Source organism: Hoplias malabaricus, chromosome X2, assembly GCF_029633855.1.
Source record: "Hoplias malabaricus isolate fHopMal1 chromosome X2, fHopMal1.hap1, whole genome shotgun sequence".
NCBI lineage: Eukaryota > Metazoa > Chordata > Actinopteri > Characiformes > Erythrinidae > Hoplias > Hoplias malabaricus.
This window is the reverse complement of record NC_089819.1, coordinates 47792267-47815222: the sequence shown is the minus strand read 5'-3', so window position 1 is coordinate 47815222 and position 22956 is coordinate 47792267. Positions and strand designations below refer to the sequence as shown.

Below are 22956 nucleotides of genomic sequence, written 5' to 3'. Positions count from 1 at the left end.
CAGCAACAGAACAAGGAATAAAGAAAACACATACACACACACACACACACACATCTAACAGTGAGGTGAAAAGAGAAGTTGTGATGTATGACAAACTGAACTTATAGTCCAGTATAGATAATAACAGATAAATCCATATTTTTTGTAGATAAAGTTTCTTGAATAAATAAATAAATGGATACATATGTACTCCAATAAACCATAATATTAAAATGACCTCAGTTTTTTACAATCATTTTCTATTTCATCAACTCCTCTGACCACATATAACTTTGTATTCTTGCAATTACAGGTTGCAGTTCATCTATTGCTCTGCATACATTGTCTGCCCACCTTTTACCCTGTACTTCATTGGTCTTGACCCTCATATTACTAAGGGAGGGCAGGCATAATGTGGGTGTGGGAGCATTCTCAACACTGCAGTGACACTGACACGGTAGTGGGGTGTTATTGTGTACTGCCCTGGTTTGAATGGATCAGTACCATCTCTGTGGGGGTCCTGTGTGTCCTGACCATTGAAGAACAGAATGATAAGCGGATAACAAGTATGCAGGCCCAGAATACACAAGAAACAAATAAAAAAAGACACAGTGAAATGGCTAAAATGTTTTATTCTTGTTTCTTTATATTCTATGTGTCTTTATTGTAATTTATTAAATTTAACAAAAAATACTAAAAACGACTGTAATGAAGATCTGATTTGAAAAGTAGTCTTTATTAGCTCTGCTGCAGATTTCTCCTCTTGCGCCATTCTTCAAGAGATACTTTTAAAGCCTCAGTCAGAAATTGTCAAAATAATGGAAGACCTCCAGCTGAACACTTATTCAACAGACACAGATATTTACACACTGGAATTTTTCCATTTTAGAATTTCTCTGCTAGCTGTGATGGTCTCAGCTTGAGACTTGGTAGCATTTTGTCATTCTAGAAGTCATGATGATTTCCATTGTATGAGGCATCTTTAATTTACCATAGTCATCATATAGTGTTCAGCTTGAGGTATGTCAATATCTTCTCATATATTGTTTTCTGCAAATCATGCTGTTTGCTTCCAGTTACAATAGAATATAGTTATTTTAGTTTAATCCACTCAATGGATTCCAGATACATTAGAAAGAAAAATAATGCAGCAACTTATAGGCACATAACAGACTTTTTTAATCTCCATTTTTACTTTTTTTAATGCACAAGTCTATGTTTGTATGCATATTTAGTAAGCTATAGTGCTCAAGATAAAATACTGGTCTTGAATTAATATGCTCAAGAACTTAGTAGGTCAGCTTGGTGTTTATGTATTGCATGGCAGTACGTATATAGATGTTGTAGAAAGGCAATATTGTAGTGTTTTAGTATAACTGGTGTCAAACATTATATAATCCATAATCGTCATATAAATATATAGACACACTGCAGTATGACTGGTACAGGTCCCAATACCAGTTATACTGTAGTGTGCATAACTCACTAATACAGCAGATTTCTACAGGTTGTTGCAGGTTATTTGAAGGCTTCATAATACATGCATAAGAACTTAGTAACAAATTTTAAAAGAAAAATTTGAGGATTCATGCCATTAATTCTGAGATAACTAGAAATGTATTATGAAATAAATTACAATGCACTGATATAAATAGCATAACAATAAAAGTACAGAGATAATGGGACTTAACGGCAGGTATTGTTATGACCTTTAAAATTACTCTTAAATTTTTTTATATTTTATATTATACTTTATTCTGTTTGTATTAATATACATATATTGCTGTACAAAAAAACCCTGCTCTTGAAGTAGAAATATCCTTCTTCAGTAAAAGAAGTCCCCAGTAGATGATTTGTGTTTATTTCTACTTTGGTAGAAAAGTACAAATGTGTTTTTGTAATGAACTTGTGTATCAAAAGTATATGAAGTGTTTAATTTGAAAATACTGAATCTATTTGTTATTACTTGAATACAATTAAATATTTAAATGAATAACTAATATATTATAGAAAAACTGTGACTATGAATTGGACTACACAGAAGAGAATATGTGATGAGATTATATATTACAAAATTTCTTCAATAAAGAAAGTAATAACTGAAATGTTTAAGCAGTATGTTTAAAGTACACTGCCAAGAAATAACGAAAACAAGAATATTCTTGATAATGGTTTGCAATGAAATACATACAAAGCACTGGGATTTATTACAGTCAATAATTTAGCTATAGAACTAAAAGTTGTTTGGTTTGATGATGCTCCACAATAGCACCAAGGATGAAGTAAATGTCTGCCACATTTTTAAAGGTGATTATGTCAATACAGTTATGTAATTTATTTCAAAATACATCTGTCATATTTTAATTTCTACCATAAGCTGTGATCAATGGCATAAATATCCCAGTATTGCTTTATAAATATGTTATGCATGTGTTATGAATTCTTCTCTATGTACGTAGACTTCAAATAGAATATCCTTAAATAAATCAGGGTATTGTTTAATTACATTCTAAATCCAAATGCAATTCCAGTCTGTTCTGTCATTTCATGAGAGTCACCTCAGTTAATGCGAACTGGTGATTTAAAGCAGTGGCAGTGTAATTTCCTATAAACAATGTTGTTGGAATACATTACAAATTGCATATTTGTCTCAAAAGTGGACTAATAGAAGGGTTGTCCAGGATTCAGTGAGCTTTTCTGTACTTTAAGAAATGTAAATAGACAATCTGCTATCATTAAATGAAAAAAAAAATATTTCCAGCTTGCAATCATTTAAACAACCAAGCAAAAAGACAAAAAGATTTCATCCTATGTTCATTGATTTGGTGTCTTTAGATTTGATACAGATTCTGATAATGCTAGAATAATCTTATATGGCATGAAAAACTTGAGTCAAGTCTTTTTCAAGCTGTGTTTTTTTAAATTTCCAACAGTCTTTTCCAGACTCAAAGGAATATAATGGCTGCAAGGTGCAAACTGCAAACAAAGGCAACTCATGTGTGGCAATAACGGAGTGAGCAACTCTTTTAAACACTCATTGGAAAAGGCAGCTTCATGAATGATAGGTGTTGTGAATAACAAATACAAGTGGAGATAGCAGGTAGCCCTGGCACGTAACTGGATGGAAATTCATTCTAAACTTTCAATGCTATACACAAACCAACACAGATAGCTTGTTTGCAGCACACAGATATTCACAGAGATGTCAAGACTCATGCAGTCAGTTTCACACCCCAAACATACTTGCTCACGTCACAAGAAGAATTGTCAACAGTAATATATGGGACAAACACAAGGTTTTTTTCCTAGAAAGGTCTATGTGCGGGAAGGAGGGAACTGCATGATAAACTGCTTCCCTTGTTAGGCCGTTAGGAAACCCATTTACGTTACGATAAACAGACAAAGTTAACAGGTGGGGGGAGGAGCGTCGTGAGCCATGCACAGAGTGGTGGGAACACCACGGTTCATGACACAAACAGAGTCTGTGGGCTCCCTGCTCCGGCTGTGCCTCTGAGCCTCTACAGACAGGGGAAAGAAAAGAGACAACACAACAATTATTACCCACACACACAGCGCACACAGACAGATGAGCGAAGTGGAGAATGGTGCTTGAAACAAGAGAAGAATAGAGAAAGAAGCAGGAGGCAAGATGAAAGGAGACCAGAGGGTCAGGCTGATGTGCTTTATCCAGTGCGGCATGGTAAAACATACACTTTTACCATGTGTCTCTACCATGCTGATGCATTCAGCACACAGTGCTGAATGGATTTTCACCACTTCCCCGGTTACAACTTGTCATTCAAACCATGCCTCCGTTCCCTGAAAATGTTAATGGTTTAGTTCAATTCCATTTCCATGCAATCGGTTCATTTCTGACATGCCGCTTTCACCCAGAAGCACGCTTCTCTTGTTTTCTTCTTTTCACTCCTTTCAGTCACGTTTTCAGTGACGTCTTTTTTGCCCTTTTTGAACCCCAGGCCAAATAGAGTGGTTGTCACATACCAGGAGAGAAACAGAGAAAAACAACCAACCAACAAATAAACAAATTTAAACCCATCACATACTTTGCCATTAAAAAACAAACTCTACCATCAGGTTTCATACAAAATTTATTTCATGCTAGAATTGTCATCATTTTTTGTCTTTTGTATCTATCAATGTTTGTTGCATAACATTGTGCATGCATCTGATCCCCCCCACCCAAGTCCTAAATTGCATACAGTGTTCTTCTCCTGTAAATATACATTTTTCTTCTGCTTTTTATTGATATTTTAGTCAGTTTTGTACCTAAAAGAAAAAATTTAGGAGTAAAGATGTGCAAAACACATCTTTACACCTTCCTCTTAACATGATGCAATTTTTGTCTTTTTTTTTCATCTTTATTTTTCAAAAAATAACACTGTCAAAAGTCTGTACTTAATATGGGAAATAAACAGTTGCTCACTACAGCTCTCCACAGGATCTATTCACCAATGATTATAGCATAAAACAGAAAAAATATCAACTAAATTTGCTCTGGATTCCATTTTTTTTCTTGCTCAGAGAGATCCAGTATCACAAGCATGCCAAACAGAAACAAGATGAAAAATTAGTTTAATTTACCACATAGAAAGCTTGCTAACATACATTTTGTGTTGTTTTCTTTTTATCATTTGTTTTCATCGTCCTCAGCAGTTACATATTTTTCGTTCAGAATTTGAGGTCAATATGACCAGAGCAGGTTCACATGTGGTTCTTAGCACAAATGAAAATTTGGAAGAAAAACGTGAAAAATTTTGCTGCTAAGCACTGTCTTTGAACATCTTGTAATCATGGCTACATGGAACGTATGCAAAAGTGAAGAACTTTTGAAAGAAAATATATCTTTTTTTCATACAGATATTCATAACAGCAGTAAGTTTTTCTTTGTTTTCTTCTTTTTTATATACCATCATGCAACTCATGCTAAAATGTACTGTTTAGAGTCTTCTGCGCTTGTCACCAAGGACAATATCATTAGTGTTGTTAGTGGCTATAATGAACCATTGATTATTGAGCTTATTCCACCTCTTTTCAAGCCGTCAACAGATTGTACGATGCCTTCGGTGCTATAGAACTGTCCACACCTTTAGTCCATTTAAAACGAGTGTCCAGGTCCATGAGACCCCTCAGTGCTTTTAAGGGATCACCAGGCAGAATAAGAAGTGAAATCCTCACTGTGGTTCTTTGTGATGAAAAAATTTCAACGCTTGCTCGACTACCAATATCCTGCTGTCCAACACTCTCTATCTCTCTCTCTCGCTCGCTCTCTGTCTCTCTCTGTCTGTCTCTCTCTCTCTCTCTACATGTGTCTCTCTCCACTGGAAAGTGACCTCAAAGCTCCCAAGCCATTGTGGAGCCAAGAAAGGTTGGAGAGGGGGAACTCTACAGTCAGTTCCACTCCTTGAGTCGCTGTGGTCCCTCTCAGGTCACACGGAGCACTTCTGACTGCATAAGTTTAACTAGGACAGTCTCCTCTTTACAGGGATCTGCGGTAGAGAATACAGGGGAGGTGGGGTTGCTGTAGGTCATCCTGCCACTGGGCCTTGGTCATTCAACTCAGCTTAGACAATGAGCATGAGGACGTGGAGGAACAACAACGTGAAGCGACTTCACATGGACGTGGGTTTATGGCAGAAAGAACAGCATCGATTCCTTTTACAATCCAGATCACAAAAAAGTACAGTAGAGAACAAGAGTAATGGACAGGGACATACAGAAGAAGGAGAGAAGAGAGAGAGAGAGAGGCAGTTGCTGGGAACAGCAGAGAGAAGAGAGCAGAAGGCTCTGGCATGCGGGAGAAGTTGCTGAGGGGCTTGCTACCAGGTACCTTTGGATGGGACACACTGGATGACCCATTCTGAAGGTAAAAAAGAATAGAGTTTGGGGGCAGGGGGAGGTTCACAGCTGAAGTTAGCCAGAGTAGGTTGGATTGAGCGACAAAAAGTAAAGAAAAGGTGCAGGATGTCTAGGAAAACATCTTGGGCTTTCATCTTGGCTTGTAGGATTGGAGAAGGCTACAGGTTGCCGCTGACTGACTACATTCAAAAGATAATCATGAAGGTTCAGCTAGCTGAGTGTGTGCAGATTTGCATGGATATGCATGTGTGTTTGCTGGTGAACAAGAGAGGGCCACAGTGCAAAAAAATGACTATAAAGATGGAGGATCAAATATAACCTTAGGCATGTATTTAATCTCAGATATAACTGAGTCGAATGATGCGCAGTGGACAATAGCGTACAATAGCCTACACTTTCCCTGAGAACTTCTGAACATTCTTTTGACATTAGCTTTCTCTATAATGGCTCTGCATAAGCCTGAAGGCAAAGACAAGACAAATGGCAGTGACAGAGAGCCATTGAGACAAGGGGAGGAAGCTGGGAAGAGCAGCATTATTCCTTAGGGCAATGACTGGAGAGGAAAACAGAGCAGGCCAACACTGCAGGACAGGATAAGGGGTAGCAAGGAAGGGATTGTGAGACTCTAGGAGTAGGACTAACACAGGGAGAATGCTCCCTACCACTCCATCAATAATTCCTTAGAGGAGAGATGGAATGGGCGAATGGGAGCGCTGCAGGAGAGCAGGGCGGCCACGGGATCCAGCGGACACCGACGCCACTATGGTGCCCATGCTCCAGGACTTTTGGTAACCTTGGTTTGGGTGGAGAGAGACGGGCAAATGGAAGTCTGAGATACTGAGGCTCCAACTTTTTCTTACTTTTCTTGATGCTTTTGTAGCTTTACATCTGGACAAGCTGTTGTCAGCTGTTACGGGTCATTGTAAAGGATGTCAGGTTTTCATGCAGTTATAGAGTGCACATACATGCACAGAGGAAGGACTGGTTTGGGCTGGTATTGAGTAGGGACACAGGATATTCATTGAAGAGAATGGCATCTGTGCAGGTCAGCTTTGGATTACAAAGAGATGCTACAATAAATAGCTGACCATTTTGGTTTTAAGGCCACTCTAAATCTTTAAACTCTCCTCAAACATTACATACCATTGGCTTGACATAATCGAGTGTTTCTGATTGTCTTTGTGACAACTGTCCTGGGGGATCACTCTCTGTAAGCTAGCTGTATCACTCATTTCCCCCAAAACTTTCTTTCAGTTTGATCCAAGTTATGTTTCTAGTTAAACTTTCTAGAACTCTTGGACACAAACCTCTGTGGCAGGTGTTGTAATTCAAACTAGTGATTTTTCCCATCTTTTATAGAGAGTTGTGCCACTAAGGACAGAAAAGCCTGAGATCCAGACCCAAGACAGGTGTCATCAAGGATTAATCTAAATCCATGTGTCCAGTGTCCTTTTATCTGAACTCAACTCTTAGAGAGGCCTTAATTATCTAAGCCATTATGTTAAGATTTTGCTTTTTGCCTACACAATACCAGACCCAAGGGCAAGACAAAACATGCTGGAAGGCCAATAAACTGGCCCAAAGCATGCATCACATAGAGCAGCACAGAAAAGTACATAATTCACTTCACAGTAATATCCATTCACACAAACACACACACACACACACACACACACACACAGTCTCACTCTCTTTCACACTCACATATATAGGCTACATATGTCCACACATTTGCACCGACACACAAAAAAGCTCACAACACCAAAACAATCAAAACAACACACCAACACAGAAATACAGAAATACACAGCATGTGTGTAGGTGCACAGTGTGCTGTGTGTGGATGTTGACTGTTCTTGTGGTGCATCTGAGAGTGGGAAATGTGTAATTAAACAGAGTATGCTCACACAGAGCATGACATCATGTGACACAGAGAGACAGTGCTATTGCTTGGCTATTGAGGGCGCTCTGGATGAACACATTAGTAGGCCTAAGACAGTGACATAATCTGTTTAGAACAATGACAAACAGACATGGCCATCTCTGGTCTGGGTCTAAGGGATATAAGGACATGACTGAAATGTTTATTAGTCACCTATTTGTTCTTGCTTTCTTGTACTCCCTAACACTGTACTATGGTAACTTCCACCCGAAGAGTCCAGGGTGTGTTTTAAATGGCTGTGGGTGAATGGATGTTTAGGCAGGTGCTTATTTTCTTCTGCTGCTTTACAAATGAAATGCTGTAGATGATGTATCTTATAAGCTTCAGGGAATGGAGGTTCACATAGCTGCTAGCACTGTGCTAAAAGGCTAGCGCACTCTGCTCTACAGGTTTAAAGAGAGGCTGGAAATCAGGTGGTTACTCTGGCATGGCCATCCTCCTGGCTGTGTGTCCAGCCTAGCTGCAGCAGCGGGTAGCCTTGCGGGCCAAGCATCGGGCCAGCAGACTCCCCCCCTGACCTCCCTGAGAACGTTCCAGCTATGTGCCAACCAGGCACCCAGAAGATGGGGGTGGGTGGGAAGAGAAATGGAGGGTAGAAAAGACACACGGACAAACGGACGGGCAAGTGGAGGAGATAACGAGTAAAAAACAAACAAACGACAAAGAAAAAACAGAAAAAAAGGGAAGATTAAGGTTGGCCCCCAGGAGGCAGCTGTATGTTTCACTGTGAGCTTGAATATAATGCAACATGGCATTCAGAAAAACTCATTGTATGTTAAAAAAGAGGATTGGGTTGGAGGAATGTAGCTAGCATTGTGAAAGTGCAAGGTGTTGTCTCTTATCCATTAGAAGCTAATGGAATCAATGAAAATTAAATGTAAGAACTGAAAAAAAAGATTGTCTTTTTTTTAAAGTAAGATTAATGTCAGTGAAATTATGATACGCAAAATAAAAGCCCAAAGCTGTTAGCAGAATGCTGACTAAGTTTTTCAGGAGAAAATCTTGCTGAAACGTATTTGCATTGTGTTGGACTGCAGTAGGCCTTTTATCTCTTCAGCTCACTGTCTCTCTGGGAGCGCTCTGCTTGTATATAATATTGTATATTGAGCAATTTGAAGCCTGTATTTATGTATGTATATGTGTATGTTTCAATGTATGTGTTTATGTATGTATGTATGTATGTGCAGTTGTGGCTAAGGTTAGCCATTACATACCCTTCCTCACTCTGGTGCCCGTGTGTGTGGTTCGGCCAGCCATGTTCAGAAGGAAACACGGGGTGTCCCCCCGCGGTTCACAGGGGCTAAAGATCTGGCCGTCCTCAGGGGAAATGGCCTGGTCTATGTGTGGACAGTCTTCGTTGGCCAGCGCTGCCTTGGCTGCCTCGCCGTTCACTTTGGGATCTTCGAACACACAAGCACATGTGAGACAATGCAGGAGCAGGGCTACGCTCGGCTTGGTAGCATGCCTCATAGCAGGGGTTAGGAGGTGAATGAAGAGGGGACAGTGCCCTCTGAAGGGTTGGAGAATGTGTTGTGTAAAAGATGAATTTGTATGTTTAGTATGCACCTTTTTTTTGCCAAAATTGGTGAACTGCATTATGATAGCACACTCATTAGAAGCCTGGATTAATTACCCTGAGCCACATAGCGCCAACACTGAAAAATGGATTCACCTTTTATACATGTTGTTTAAATTGGCAGAATTTTCAAAGCAAGTTATTGTACTTTTTTCACTGGGACTAAAAGTTCTGCTGAAATGTCTCATTAACATTTTTCATACTTGTTCCACGACTTGCAAATTGACTCAGTATGGAAATATACTAAAGTGCATTAGCTTTTTTTTTTTTTTTTGGCATTTGTTTGTTTATTTATTTATTTATTTTTGCAGGCCAATGGTTCCTAAACATGTATTGAAAATATTTAATTAAAGCACCATTCAAATCACAATGAGAGAAATGAGAATTTGCATGGCCATGTTTGATTAGCTTGCAGTGAGCAGTGTTGGATTAGGGCTAAATATAGAGGAGCAGCACAGTGTTGGAGCTTCAGACTGTAGTGGAATATATAGAAACGCTGCATGGCAACCAGCCTGTTCACCTGTGCACTCTTTGGCACCCAGAGGCTTCAGCTCACTCTGGCAAATTTACGCCTCATCGATCACACTGGTAAAGAGGTAAAACACTGCCAAAAAGCTCCTCGGGAGGAAGGCTGTACTGCAAGCAACATCACAGTGGCTTTGCTGAATTTTCCACTGGGCAAAGACAGCACTGATTGACCCCTGTGTTCTTAACCTTATCACTATCTTATATAGAACACCTGTTGTCAGAATCCACACATTTAAAAACACGTGCTGATGTACAGTTACACATTTAAATATGTCCGCCATTCACCCTAAATAGCATTTAGCCCACTCATTATTTTACATGAAAGATCATATTTAAATGAAGCATAAATAAAGCAGTTAAATGTAAGCCTGGCCTCGTTATACTGAATATGTTTGCCATTATCTGAAATCAAGACGCAATGAAATTTTGAAGGTATTGAAAAAAATATCCCAGCAGATTAAGATTAAGTGCAGGATGAATGCACTAAATACTGCTTTTAAGTTTTAAATACCTTTTTAATAGCCATTACCTCTGCAGTTAAAATGATATAAATAAATTTAAACTACGTGATGGTCTTTGAGTTTTGCACAGTACATTAGAATATATTCACAAAAAGAAAAAAAAAACACTCAGTATCTATTTCCCCAGAGCAGTGTGGACTTCCTCTCCCCAAGCTCCTGCTCACATTACCTTCAAACATCTTAGATCCCTCAGCAGCCACATGTCTGTACATGCGCACACACACACACACACACACTCAGACTTGTGTGCATGTGAGTAGAAGTCCTCAGAGGCTTTGTACATGCACACATACACAAACACGCACAGAGGAAGTGCTGAGAACTGATGCAAACCTTCCGGGATTGAGGGATGAGAAGGATGGAGGCAAGAGGGGGATGAGTCATAATCTTTAGAATAGCTCAATGAATAAAGGTATTCCTCACACTCGTCTATTGTTATTGTTCCTGTCACTTGCTTCCTGCTTTGTGTCACTCTTCCATCATCACTGCCTGTGCAATCCTAATATATACATATTCTCTGATGTGTAGTTTGTTGTGATGACACTGATATGCTGTCTATGTATGGCCATTGTACGTAATCAGCCCCTTCTTGTGCTACTTATATATAATTGCTTAATCAGATATTTACTTACATTGTGAGTCATATAATGGATTAGATTTATTTATATATTTTGCATCTAAAATCAGACATAGCTCTACACTGCATACCAATACATCCCTACCTCAAAGCCAGTCCCCCCCTGATTTCTGCAATGCTAGTAAAAATATTACAAAATGTAAGGTCAGCATGGCACAAGCATTGCTTTCTTGAATTCCCTTGGCTGTTTTTAACCTTAAATAATTGAGCTCTTCAGGGGTGAACAGAACTTAAAAAAAACCTATGGGTGGAAACGGCATAGGACATTTATTCTGGACCATTTCCACAACACGCCTAACCTTGTGTTTTCTACACGTGAGGAATAATTAGTGTTTATAGGACAGGGGCTAATATTGGTTATTACAGGCAGATATTCTATATGAAGATATAGAATGTGGATAAGCATGTGTTTTTCTTAAACTTATACATAATTATAGGGAGGGTGAATGTATATTCACTGAGGACCTTCACAGTGTATAGTGGAGTGTGTGTGTACTCAAACATTATGCAACTCCTATTCCCCAGGAAGCAAAAGAATTACAGAACACCACGGGGCAGTGGGATGGACATAAGTGCAGCTCCAGGGGGAGCCAGCAGTGACGTACATAATTTCCATTGCAATATGTGTGTATGCACATCTGTGTATGTTTGTGTGTGTGTGTGTGTGTGTGTGTGTGTGTGTGTGTGTGTGTGTGTGTGCCCTGTGTCTCTAGCTCATAGCCAGGATATTCACTTTCCTCATGCTTTTCAAAGCATCAATAATTCACCCTTACTCTAAACTAACCCCCTCCATCCCTCTCCTTCACAGCCTAAAGGGTTTGTGTTTGTGATTTTGTGTTTATGTGTATGAACATGGGAAACTGTTGTATATCACTTATTGCACATTGTACATGTTTGCACATCAAAGAGTATGAGTGTGCACTGAAGAAAGAGATGCATTCACGTGAATAAAATATATCACATCAACAGTTTTACATACTTTTCGCAGTAAACCAGTTAAAGGGTATGTTCAATATTTTGATGCCGATATCAAAATAAAGGATTCATTGCCCATCATTCATTTCATATACAATTCAGCTTGTATATGAAAACTATGCCACAAAAAACAGCACATTTACATATAGAATGTACACCTCTTCAGCATGTATCAGCTCCTTGGTAATGTTATAAGTGGTGTTTCAGTCTGGATGTCTTTTAAAATGAGGCAGCAAATCAAAACAGGTGGTGTACAAATAGCATTCTTAAAGGCACAGTAAATGGGTGCACACAATGCTTTTCAAACACAAGGTGATTTGCTCAAAAAGAAGAAAGACATGCTAATTAGGTGGTGGGTTAAAGCTTGACAAGTAAATAATCACACGACAGCTATCTGAGGCAATCCAAAAGGCTGAGATTATTGATAGTTTTTAGAATGTGCTATTTTCTCAATTAAACACAGAATCATGGACAAAACGTGATTTTCTTCCACACTAAATGAGTAATAAGAGAGAATGCATCTCCTACATTAATTCCGTGCTGGAAGACATCTTGCAAAATGAGCTAAAGACCATTTTACAGAGATTGGAGAAGCATCCATTGAATGCCCCTAACAAAATGGGGTCAGAAAATGTGGTTGATTATTTTTTGTAGCTGAAATCACACAAGTACCATCCATACAGCTTCAATACAACATTAATGGAGGGTGGGTGTTATAAATATAGTACTATAGTAATAATTATTTATTTTTTTTACTGTATAACTGTGTACATGCGTGTGTTTATGCTTAAGTTCTGTGTGTGTGCTGCATGTTTTCTTATTTATTGCCAATGGAACAGATGCCATCTGTCCATCGCATTCCTATTTCTCACAGTCTCATGCCCAGAGTCAAGCGGCTCCAACTGATTAGCCAGGTTTCTTTGCCTCACACCATTTACACATGAAATGGACTTCTCGGCAGAGCTAGAAAAAGCCAAAACTGATGGCCAGGGATCATCATTTACAACACAGAATCAACCGGGCTTCAAGGTTAAAGCTATTGTATTCTGTACCACAAAAAAATTGTAAAACACTTCATAACAGTTCATGCATGCATATCCTTATAAATATGTAAATATATACATATGCTATAAAAATATTTAAGTATATGAATCATTAATAATCTCGTCAATACAAATTTCACCTTACATGATTTATATATTTAAATATTTAAATATTTCTAGATATTTTCAGATGTTTTAATACATTTTATCTTCAACAGCATTGTACACATTTATTTTCTATTAAAATGAACTACCAATCAAAATAAAATTTCCTCTAGATTACAATTAAAAGTAATCTAATTTCCTAGATATTAATAGGAAAATGTTATAACATTGTTACTGATAATCTTATAATGAAAAATACTAGATATAGACTAGAAGTAAAATGTTTAAGATTTTTACAGCGTAGTAATGAAAGCTGTGCATCAAGATGTGCTGGATTCACTGAACTGGATGTGGAAGCATGCTAAGGCCTTTGTTTTGCTTTGTTTTGTGTGTGTGTGTGCGTGTGTGTGTGTTTGTGTGTGTGTGTGTGTGTGTGTGTGTGTTATGCAGTACCATGTGAATGGCTCAGGAGTCGTGCGAGTGGAGTGAATGACTGCAGCTCAATGCAGGGCCCTATTCCTATTGCGTGGTTGCTCGGACACGATCACCATGGCAACATGCTCCAGCACAGCATTAAAAGAAATACAGAGGCACTGGAATGAAATAAACAAGAGATCAAATGAAAGCAGGAGAAGGTGGAGTGAAAGAAAGTTAAAAACTTCCATTCCTTTTTTTCACCTCACATTATGTCAGCAATAAATACTGCAATCCAAACCTTTATAGTGGCTTGACAAGAATGAAATGTCATAATTCATGAAATATAATGATGGATGCTGTCTTTTGTGGCCATAATAAGACATGGTATAATACCTCTTTTTGGTTGTTGTCCAAATGTCACACACACATATTAGGCTCCTTTATAACTTATTACTGGCACCATTTACTGGCACCATCTTTATTCACTGAGGGGTGAGTTCATCAAGTTCAGTACCTGTCACTTAGTCCTTTAATTCACAGTCCAGTGGGTCTTTATAGCCCTCTAACCAAAGCTTGCCAACAAGCATGGTGATCTTTAGCCTATGCGCAGCTGTGTCCTGTTTTGCATCCCATTGGTTGATAGACACACCTGTGATCCATTCAGTTATTCTGAAATACCAACACATTTTCGGTGAATAATTTAGAATACCCACACTAAAAATTAATTATTATACTCGCATAATTCATAATGCCAATCCCAGTTAATCAGCAGGACTACGTCTATGGTAGGCACATTTTTAAAAGCATGCTCGGTTAACTACATATTCTGATAGGAGGGTGCTATTTCAAATGTATTTCAAATGGTGTAAAAATAAATATATAAATACTGTGACAGCGACTAAAAAGTCAGTTATACGTTTATGAGTCGGTTTATGAGTATGTGTATACACAGGTGCGTTTGTATTTGAGAGAGTTGGCGTTTGTGAGCACAGGTGTATCATTGTGTATGTGTGTGAGTGTGTGTGTGTGTAAGTAGTCCAGTTTGTACTCATATTTATGTGCAGTATAATGAGCTGAAGAGCCCAGGCGAGGGAACCCCCTCTAGACAGGAGAATGACAGAGGGAGAGCCACTCTCAATTACACACTAATGAAACAATTCTCACTCTTAGTATGACCAGAATCAAGCAACACCACCTCTCTCTCTCTCTCATCTCTGAGTACTGTCAATGAAGGCACTTATCTGCACATACTCTCAAAGTAAGACATTTATTCTTGCAAGAACCAAACAGCGCTTATGTCCTTCCTGCTGACCAGTCACACTTTAACTAAAATGTTACTGATGAATTGTTTGTATACATGTCAGTGCATGTATATGTAATCAGTATCAGGACCACAAGGCTTATATTCAATAAAATTGCAAAGGCATCTCTCGTACAACTTCAATTTCCCAAAGATTTATGATGGCTCAGTTCCTGTCCTTGCACATAATGGATATTCAGTCCACTGTATGACTAGACTGTGAGGTAATTAGCCAATTGTATTGGATAGCTGCCCCAACACTGATGACCAGGAGGTAAACATAATTATTCAACACTGATATGGAGACAATGTTGTGCCCCTTTTGACTAAATGGACTATATATATATGGCATCAAACCATTAAAGAACCAAAATATCCATCCTAAATCACACATCAGCTATACATACGTCCATGCTTGAACAAAATGAGTGTGCTATACATTTCTTGGGTATGCAGTTCGTAATTCAGCTTGTGGTGATTGTGTATGTGTATATGTGCATGGAAAAAATGGAAAAATGCTGAATGGTTGTTGGGTTGTTGTTTTTTTTTTTTTCTTTTTTTGGAATGCTTCTGCTGGAGTTGCTTAGTTGATTAAGTGATAGATGTTGCATTCAGGCCACTAGAGTGACAGCAGGCGTCAAAGCTGAGAGGACAGTGAAGACAGTCAGTGAGGCGGAAGGGAAGGAACAAGAGGGTTCAGGTCTCATTCTTAGGCTACTTTTTTGTTAGCTTTGTCTCTTTTTTCATTCATTCAGATGGACATGCCTCGGAAGGGTTTCCTACCTGCTCGGTTCATTTCTAAAACCTCGTCCTGGGCAGCCAGTGGGCACGTGTCGCTCTGGGTACTGTGGTGGGGTGAGTTCATGCCTGACTTACAGAAATTGGGGGAGCCCAGCTGGGGGGCACGTGGGATGTGCTTGTTCTTTTTCTTTGGTAGCTTTTGCTTGGCCATGGCCAGTGAATAGTACATCCCAAAGTTATTAACAATGACTGGCACAGGCATAGCGATGGTCAGCACACCAGCCAGGGCGCACAAAGCACCCACCAGCATGCCCGACCATGTCTGCGGGTACATGTCTCCATAGCCCAGTGTCGTCATGGTGACCACAGCCCACCAAAAGCCAATGGGGATGTTCTTGAAGTGCGTGTGCTCACTGGCCCGTGGGTCGTTGGGCTTGGCACCAATCCGTTCTGCGTAGTAAATCATGGTGGCAAAGATGAGGACCCCCAGTGCCAGAAAGATGATGAGCAGCAGGAACTCATTGGTGCTGGCCCTCAGGGTGTGACCCAGCACACGCAGGCCCACAAAGTGACGTGTCAGCTTGAAGATCCTCAGGATCCGCACAAAGCGTACAACCCGCAGGAAGCCCAACACATCCTTAGCCTCTTTAGAGGAGAGACCGCTAAGGCCCACCTCCAGGTAGAAAGGCAAGATGGCCACGAAGTCGATGATGTTGAGCGCGTTCTTGATGAACTTTTTTTTGTCAGGACAGAAGGTGATACGCATCAGGAACTCAAAGGTGAACCACACCACGCACACACCCTCGATGTAGGTCAAATACACCTCCGTCTCCGTCTCCTGGTATATACGTGTGCTGTTATCCTGTGGGTCAAAGTCTGTGCGGTTGATGATGGGGTTGAAGGCCTCGTGTGTCTCCAGGCAGAATGTGGTTATAGACACCAGGATGAAGAACAGAGAGGCAAAAGCCACCCACTGTAGGAGAAGAGGGTAGAAAAATATTAATATACAGGCTTTAAAATCTTTTTCAAAACTGAGGCCGTAGCCATGAACTGAACATTGGGGGGCATTTTATTACAATTATTATTTTTTTATATTGTTTAATTATTGTTATTATTATAAAGGACTAATAATATATAACCATAAACAGAAATCTAGATATTGTTATATGAAGACAAGCCCAGATATTGGAACCAAAGTTTAGTAAAACCTTTTTAATCAGTGAGCAAAAAATACCAGTGCCAATACAACCACTGTTTCAGCTCAGGGTTCCAATCCCCACAGCACAAGTCAGAAAGCACCTCTAAAGATCTGCCTTACACCCCTTAACATGATGAAGCCACTCAGCTTCTTCCTCTGCTATATGTTAGAATTTTCCCATTCCACCTTATATGGTGCAGGCACTCGAAAGTAATGACAGCAAGCTTTAAGGAATTGGAAAATGAACATGAAGATGGGAAATAAAGAAAATGTCTCGCTTATTAAGCAGAAAAGTTAGGAAGACCAAAAGATAGGAAAACCTGGTCAGTTTTTATTCAATTGTCCTGTCCACTTTAAATGTTGTAACCTCATGAACCTGGCATCATTTAAGGTGGAACAGGAAAATGCAAATAAGAACTAGGGAAAATGTATTTAAAATGGGAAGCCTACCCTAGGGTTATTAAATAAATAAAGTCCAAAAGATGGAAGCTGGTCAGCTTCTTATTTCAATATTCCACCTTAAACGGTGGAGGTAGATCTTTAGAGGTGTTTCCCAAAATTATGCCTTGGTAAAGGAAGAAGAACCCATGGCTTACATCAACTCAAATAAAGTGATGTTTATGCATCAAGAGCCCTGAATTTAGTGCATTAACTTTCAAAATATACCACTTGCATTCCAGTCCATACAGCCTTGTAGAGCCAATATATGACAACTGCTGTCAATTCTATCAATTTGTTAACACAAAATACAGTGTCTTTATATACATCGTGCTGTTACATCTACAACTACTGAACTCCACCTTCCACACTGAACTTAAAAGAAGTGTTTCAGGCCAGTCAGCTTATGGATTGAGACAGTGTATAGGGCATAAAAATTCTAAAATGACATTTGAAGAAGCAGTCTAGCTCATCAGATTTGATTACGCACTGTTTGGCAAAATATGTGCACATAGCTAAAGAAGACGCAGTTATATAAGTAATTACTGAAATGGAAACAGCATAATCATTAGGTGGAAATGAAGCTAAGATGGGAAGGAACCGTACTTCTAAATGGCATGTCCCTTTCTCACAGAATGTCATTATTTTGAGAGATTTGGTAGAATAATTGTTCTTATTTTGTCTTGAGCTTTTATCACACCTGTCCCTTTGATTCTGTTTTTTGATAGTCTAATGGGCTGCAATTTCAGCCCCCTCTAATAACTCGCAATGTAGGTCAGTACTTTTATTGGGGCGACACTTGATATAACTAGCATCATATAACTAGTCCAGCGGGGCTCAGAGGACACCATATGCAGCCCTAATGGTGTGGGTTTGAGCTACTACACTGCCTCTGTGTGCCCTGAGGTCAGATTTCCAAACACGTAGCAAATGCTACATAAAAGTCCAATCTTGCTATTATTATTTCCAGTGAGGTAATACGTTTTAATATTTGGAATGGTTCTCTGTGTATTTGATAGCATTCGGCCACAAGCAAGCATAAGGAAAGTGTTCTACAACTCCATACATATAGTCCCACCCTTCCACAGAAAATGAATGGGTAATGATGAGCTTAAGCTCATGTGCAGCTTCTCCAGAGCTGTTTCATAAAATGCTTTTCTATGGATATAGTACAAGCCGTACATACACATCTGTGTCCACTGTGGAGGCCACTTTAAAGAAGGTGAATTTATTATTATGAGATATGTCTGCGAACTACATTAAATTGAATTTAACTTAATGGCAACTTGAAAAACACAGAACTCACAGTTGGGAAAAAAATCACAAAGAAACACTTATTTCCAACATAATTTACTTAAATTAAATTTCTTCTCTGTGATTCTGCCAATTATGCTTTCAGATTTAATGAGCCACTTTCAGAGGCAGATAACTGTTAAGTATTTTTTATATTTATGTAATATTTTATTGTTTGCTTAGTTAATTTCATGCATTGAATAAGTAGTGTTCATGCTTCCAGAAAAACAAGGTCCTGGGGTCTCACTGAATAGCACTTTCATGCAAGAAAACCCTAACCTTTCCATAGTTCAATTCCTTAAACAACAGAACATCCACATTTCCTTTCTTTGCTCATAAATAAACGTGGCCATATTATTAAAAAACAAGTTCCAACTTGGCCTCCCCTAGTGTGGGGGACCCCCTATGTGGAGCATAAACTGGTTTGGGTGGTTTACAAACAGGGATTAAGCCTAGTGCTGGAGTACACAGCATTTTTAATTGTGATTTTCCATTGAAAGGAGGAAATAGTGCAGGACTAAGCTTAATCCCTGTCAGGGGAACCACGCCTGTAAGACATTTTTAAAAAGACAAATGATCACCTTGATAATTTTTGTGTGGTACCTTTTGATATTAAAATGGACTCGTTTGCCCTAAAAGGTAATAGTCACGTTTCATTTGCCCATGGTGCTCAGTTTAAGGAAGATAATAATTCAGGAAACCCCATCTTTACTTTAGTGTTCAAAATAGTTTTTATGTGTGAATATAGAGCGTATTTTCTTTACCTCCAATGGCTACAGTCTGAACTCCTGAGCTCACCGGAGGATCTTAAATGGGACTAGAAGGATTAGTGTGGCAGTATCTGCAGTTAAAGGTGGGTAATGGATGTTGTGTAACTCCACTTAACACCACTACAATACTGAAGAATCTCAGCTTTGAGAATGTGAGGAGGGAAAGAAGTGGAAAACAGGTATAACCCTGAGGTGTGGTCAAGTACTGTTCAAGGTTGAGTAGATGTTAATGTGGGGAAAGTTTAGTTGAAAAAGTAAAGAGCTTGAAAAAGTAAAGTTTAGAGTGAGAGTTCCCTCATTTCTGCACATGGAGTAAATGTGCACAAACTCCAACAGTGTAGGACACATTGATTTACTGCTAATTCCCTGAGCTCCTGAACTTGTCCAGGAAGGACACAGCACATCAGCAGCGTATTAATGCTATTCCTGTGGCAGCAATTAATTGTACGTCAATAATACATTCAATAATTTTTTAAAATGTTCTATAAACACATGATTATTCACATAAATAAATTTTATGTTAAAAGGAATTTCCACCTATTGTTAAAAACTCTTTACCACAGATATAACAATGTCATTCAGGTTGGTATGATGTGAAATGGGTAATTATGGTGATGTAATACCACAATTGAATCAATAAGCTCTTTATATAGAGTAGTTGTTATATACATTTCTTTAAATAATAATTACGGCTGTTTGATGCATTATGACCTAGTGCTATATATTCAGTGTCTGACATCACATCTCTAACAATCTGTGCCATTTTCCATGTGGTCACATTGGTTAAATAAGTAAAAATGGGTACCATATTTCTAATATGGAGGCTGTATTACATGTATGTGAAAATCAACAGTTTGTACATTTGCATGTATGAAGTTGACAAACAAACAAGCCTCCAAATGCATAAACATTTATACCCACTATGTGATGACAGGCAGTGGCTCTAAATACGGATCCCAGAGCCCAAGATGGCCATTGGCAACCATTATTGGAGCGGAATGCTTCAAGCCATTATACAGTGTTCAGTAATGAGCCTGATGAAATAGCAGAATAAAGGTACCATCTGTATCTTTCAGCTATGGAAAATGCAAGCTATCTCTCTCTCTCTCTCTCTCTCATTTATTCTTTTCTGATGAGGCTAAATCTTAGTATAATTAATTCAGAAAAAAAGAGCAACTAGATGACATTAGACTATAGATTGTAGAGATCAAATGGTTGATATCTCAGTAATGTTACTTCCCTTAAAGATTAGATTCAGGGTTCCATTCCATTCTCTCATATCAAAAATAACAAATAAAAAAATAAATAAACAAATAAATAAGTACATGCAAGTTTTGTAACACTTACTGATAAATGTGTAGTAACCCCTCAAACACTATCAAAATCTTTCAAGCAACACATTCAATATCTTTGAGTACTGCTTTCATCTTCTGCCAGAGATATAGTGTGTGCATGACCACCTTTGGCATGGTAAAATAGATCAGCATGGGGAAATGGATATTTCTGAATGGTACCATGGTTTCTATCACTAAATAAAACATTCAGAATACTGCATTCACTTTTGGATGCATGGTGATATTTTCTGCGTAAGTAGTACTCAGGCTGACATTCGGGCTGTCTTGTGGTTATCAGACAAAAATGCAGATACTTTGTTTGCGATCAAAAGTAAAGAGACAGATTTATGCTCCTTTGTGTCACTTCGATTTCAGTGCACATTCCTTCTTCCCCTGTCCTAGCACTTCTCAACCCAGGGCAATATGTATCATCTCTATGGGAAAGTAGCTCCAAGTGATTGACATAATGAGTTCTCAAGAGCATCAACGTCAGTCTGGTCTGCTGTGTGTGAAATATGATGAAGTCAATTGATTTGGTGCAACACATCAGTCTGGCTTTTGCACTTTCAGATTCATCTCCTCAGTTATTGGGGGTTTTTTATGTTATAGTATTATTAGTGACGCTTAACATAACCAAGGACATGTACCAACAAGTGGGTATGTCTATGTTCATGTCAAGCTGACTTAAAAGGCAGCACACTGTGACTTCTCATAGCTACTCCATCTGAATTACAGCCTCACATACTGTGAATTCTAAAATGATTTTTTGTCATCAAGTGTAGCAAGTTATTATTTATTCCATCAGTGTGTCCTTGCATGTTGTATAGGTGAAAAGAGTGGTCGAGTACAGGCCTTGGGTAAACCTCCCACGTCAATCCCACGCATGGGAGCGCCAAGCCCACACTCACTATCTTAATCACTCTCATATACATGAACCAGCAGGGACTTACTAGTGACCACTGCACTTATAAAATTGTGTATCATTTCAGCCATCATAAACATTCATTTATTCATTATCTGTAAGCGCTTATCCAGTTCAGGGGCGCGGTGGGTCCAGAGCCTACCTGGAATCATTGGGCGTCAGGCAGGAAGGACTGTCTTCACGGACACTTTTAAGTGGACAATCCACCTACCAACATGTGTTCTTGGACTGTGGGAGGAAACCAGAGCACCTGGAGTAAACCCACACAGACACAGGGAGATCACACCAACTCCTCACAGACAGTCACACGGAGCAGGAATCGAACCCACAATCTTCAGGTCCCTGGAGCTGTGTGACTGTGACACTACCTGCTGTGCCATCCATCCATTATCTGTAACCGCTTATCCAATTTTAGGGTCGCGGAGGGTCCAGAGCCTACCTGGAATCATCGGGCGCAAGGCGGGAATACACCCTGGAGGGGACGCCAGTCCTTCACACAGCAACACAGACACACACACATTCACTCACACACTCATCCCTACGGACACTTTCGAGTCGCCAATCCACCTGCAACGTGTGTTTTTGGACTGTGGGAGGAAACCGGAGCACCCGGAGGAAACCCACGCGGACACAGGGAGAACACACCAACTCCTCACAGACAGTCACCCGGAGCGGGAATCGAATCCACAACCTCCAGGCCCCTGGAGCTAGCCACCTAGCAAATTCACTGATGTGTAGCCAGGTGAGGTCACCATCCCCAGTGCCAAGCATGGGCAAGGGGAATACTAAGGCCGATTTGATTATGCCACAGAGCATTAACACTGTTCTAGAGTGATGGAGCACCATTCAATACCTTATGGGAGTTGGAGGGTCTGTGATCCAGAACTAATGTTCTGTTGTTGTAATGTTCCATAGGCTGACTGCCAAATGTCACAGCAACATTACATTGTGTAATATATATTATATACTCATTACACAATGTACTTTCAAAGCAAATCATTCACACCTTTTCAGAGTTAGTGTTAATAAATCAAGCAATAGTATAAACATCTTCTGTGTTGCCTGTCTGTAACCTTGCAGTCCATCACCATCCATCACCAATGTATAGCTAAACCTCAGAGTGAACTCTGACCTCCTGTCACAGGCCTTTCATTAGTAATGGTTACACAGCAGGAGTTATATGCAGCTTTGCTGCTTTCTTCGGAAAATAATTATATTAATATGCAGTTTGCTCCAGAAACACTGCTGTGAGAATATGACTGCATTCATCCAGTGGTGCAGTATTGATGTAAGTTAGTTCTGAATCACAAATGGTACTTCAAATAATCCCAAAGATACAGGAGAGACCTTTATCACAGCT

The 22956-nt window shown here is 39.3% G+C and overlaps 1 protein-coding gene across 3 annotated transcripts in view; it reads right to left on the bottom strand.

Moving 5' to 3' along the window:
* Positions 1 to 3306: 3306 nt before the first annotated feature.
* Positions 3307 to 22956, bottom strand: part of LOC136677024 (potassium voltage-gated channel subfamily C member 1-like) — a 38402-nt gene continuing 18752 nt past the window's right edge. The window contains exons 3-5 of one of the 3 annotated variants that reach the window (XM_066654375.1): positions 15684 to 16614; positions 9013 to 9198; positions 3307 to 3497 (exon numbers count right to left, since the gene is read on the bottom strand). In XM_066654375.1, the coding sequence (XP_066510472.1) occupies positions 3385 to 3497; positions 9013 to 9198; positions 15684 to 16614 (1230 nt within the window). In that variant the 3' untranslated portion in view covers positions 3307 to 3384. Of the gene's footprint in view, positions 3498 to 5250; positions 8336 to 9012; positions 9199 to 15683; positions 16615 to 22956 lie in introns of those variants that run through there. The other 2 variants (XM_066654373.1, XM_066654374.1) reach the window with 2 other exon arrangements.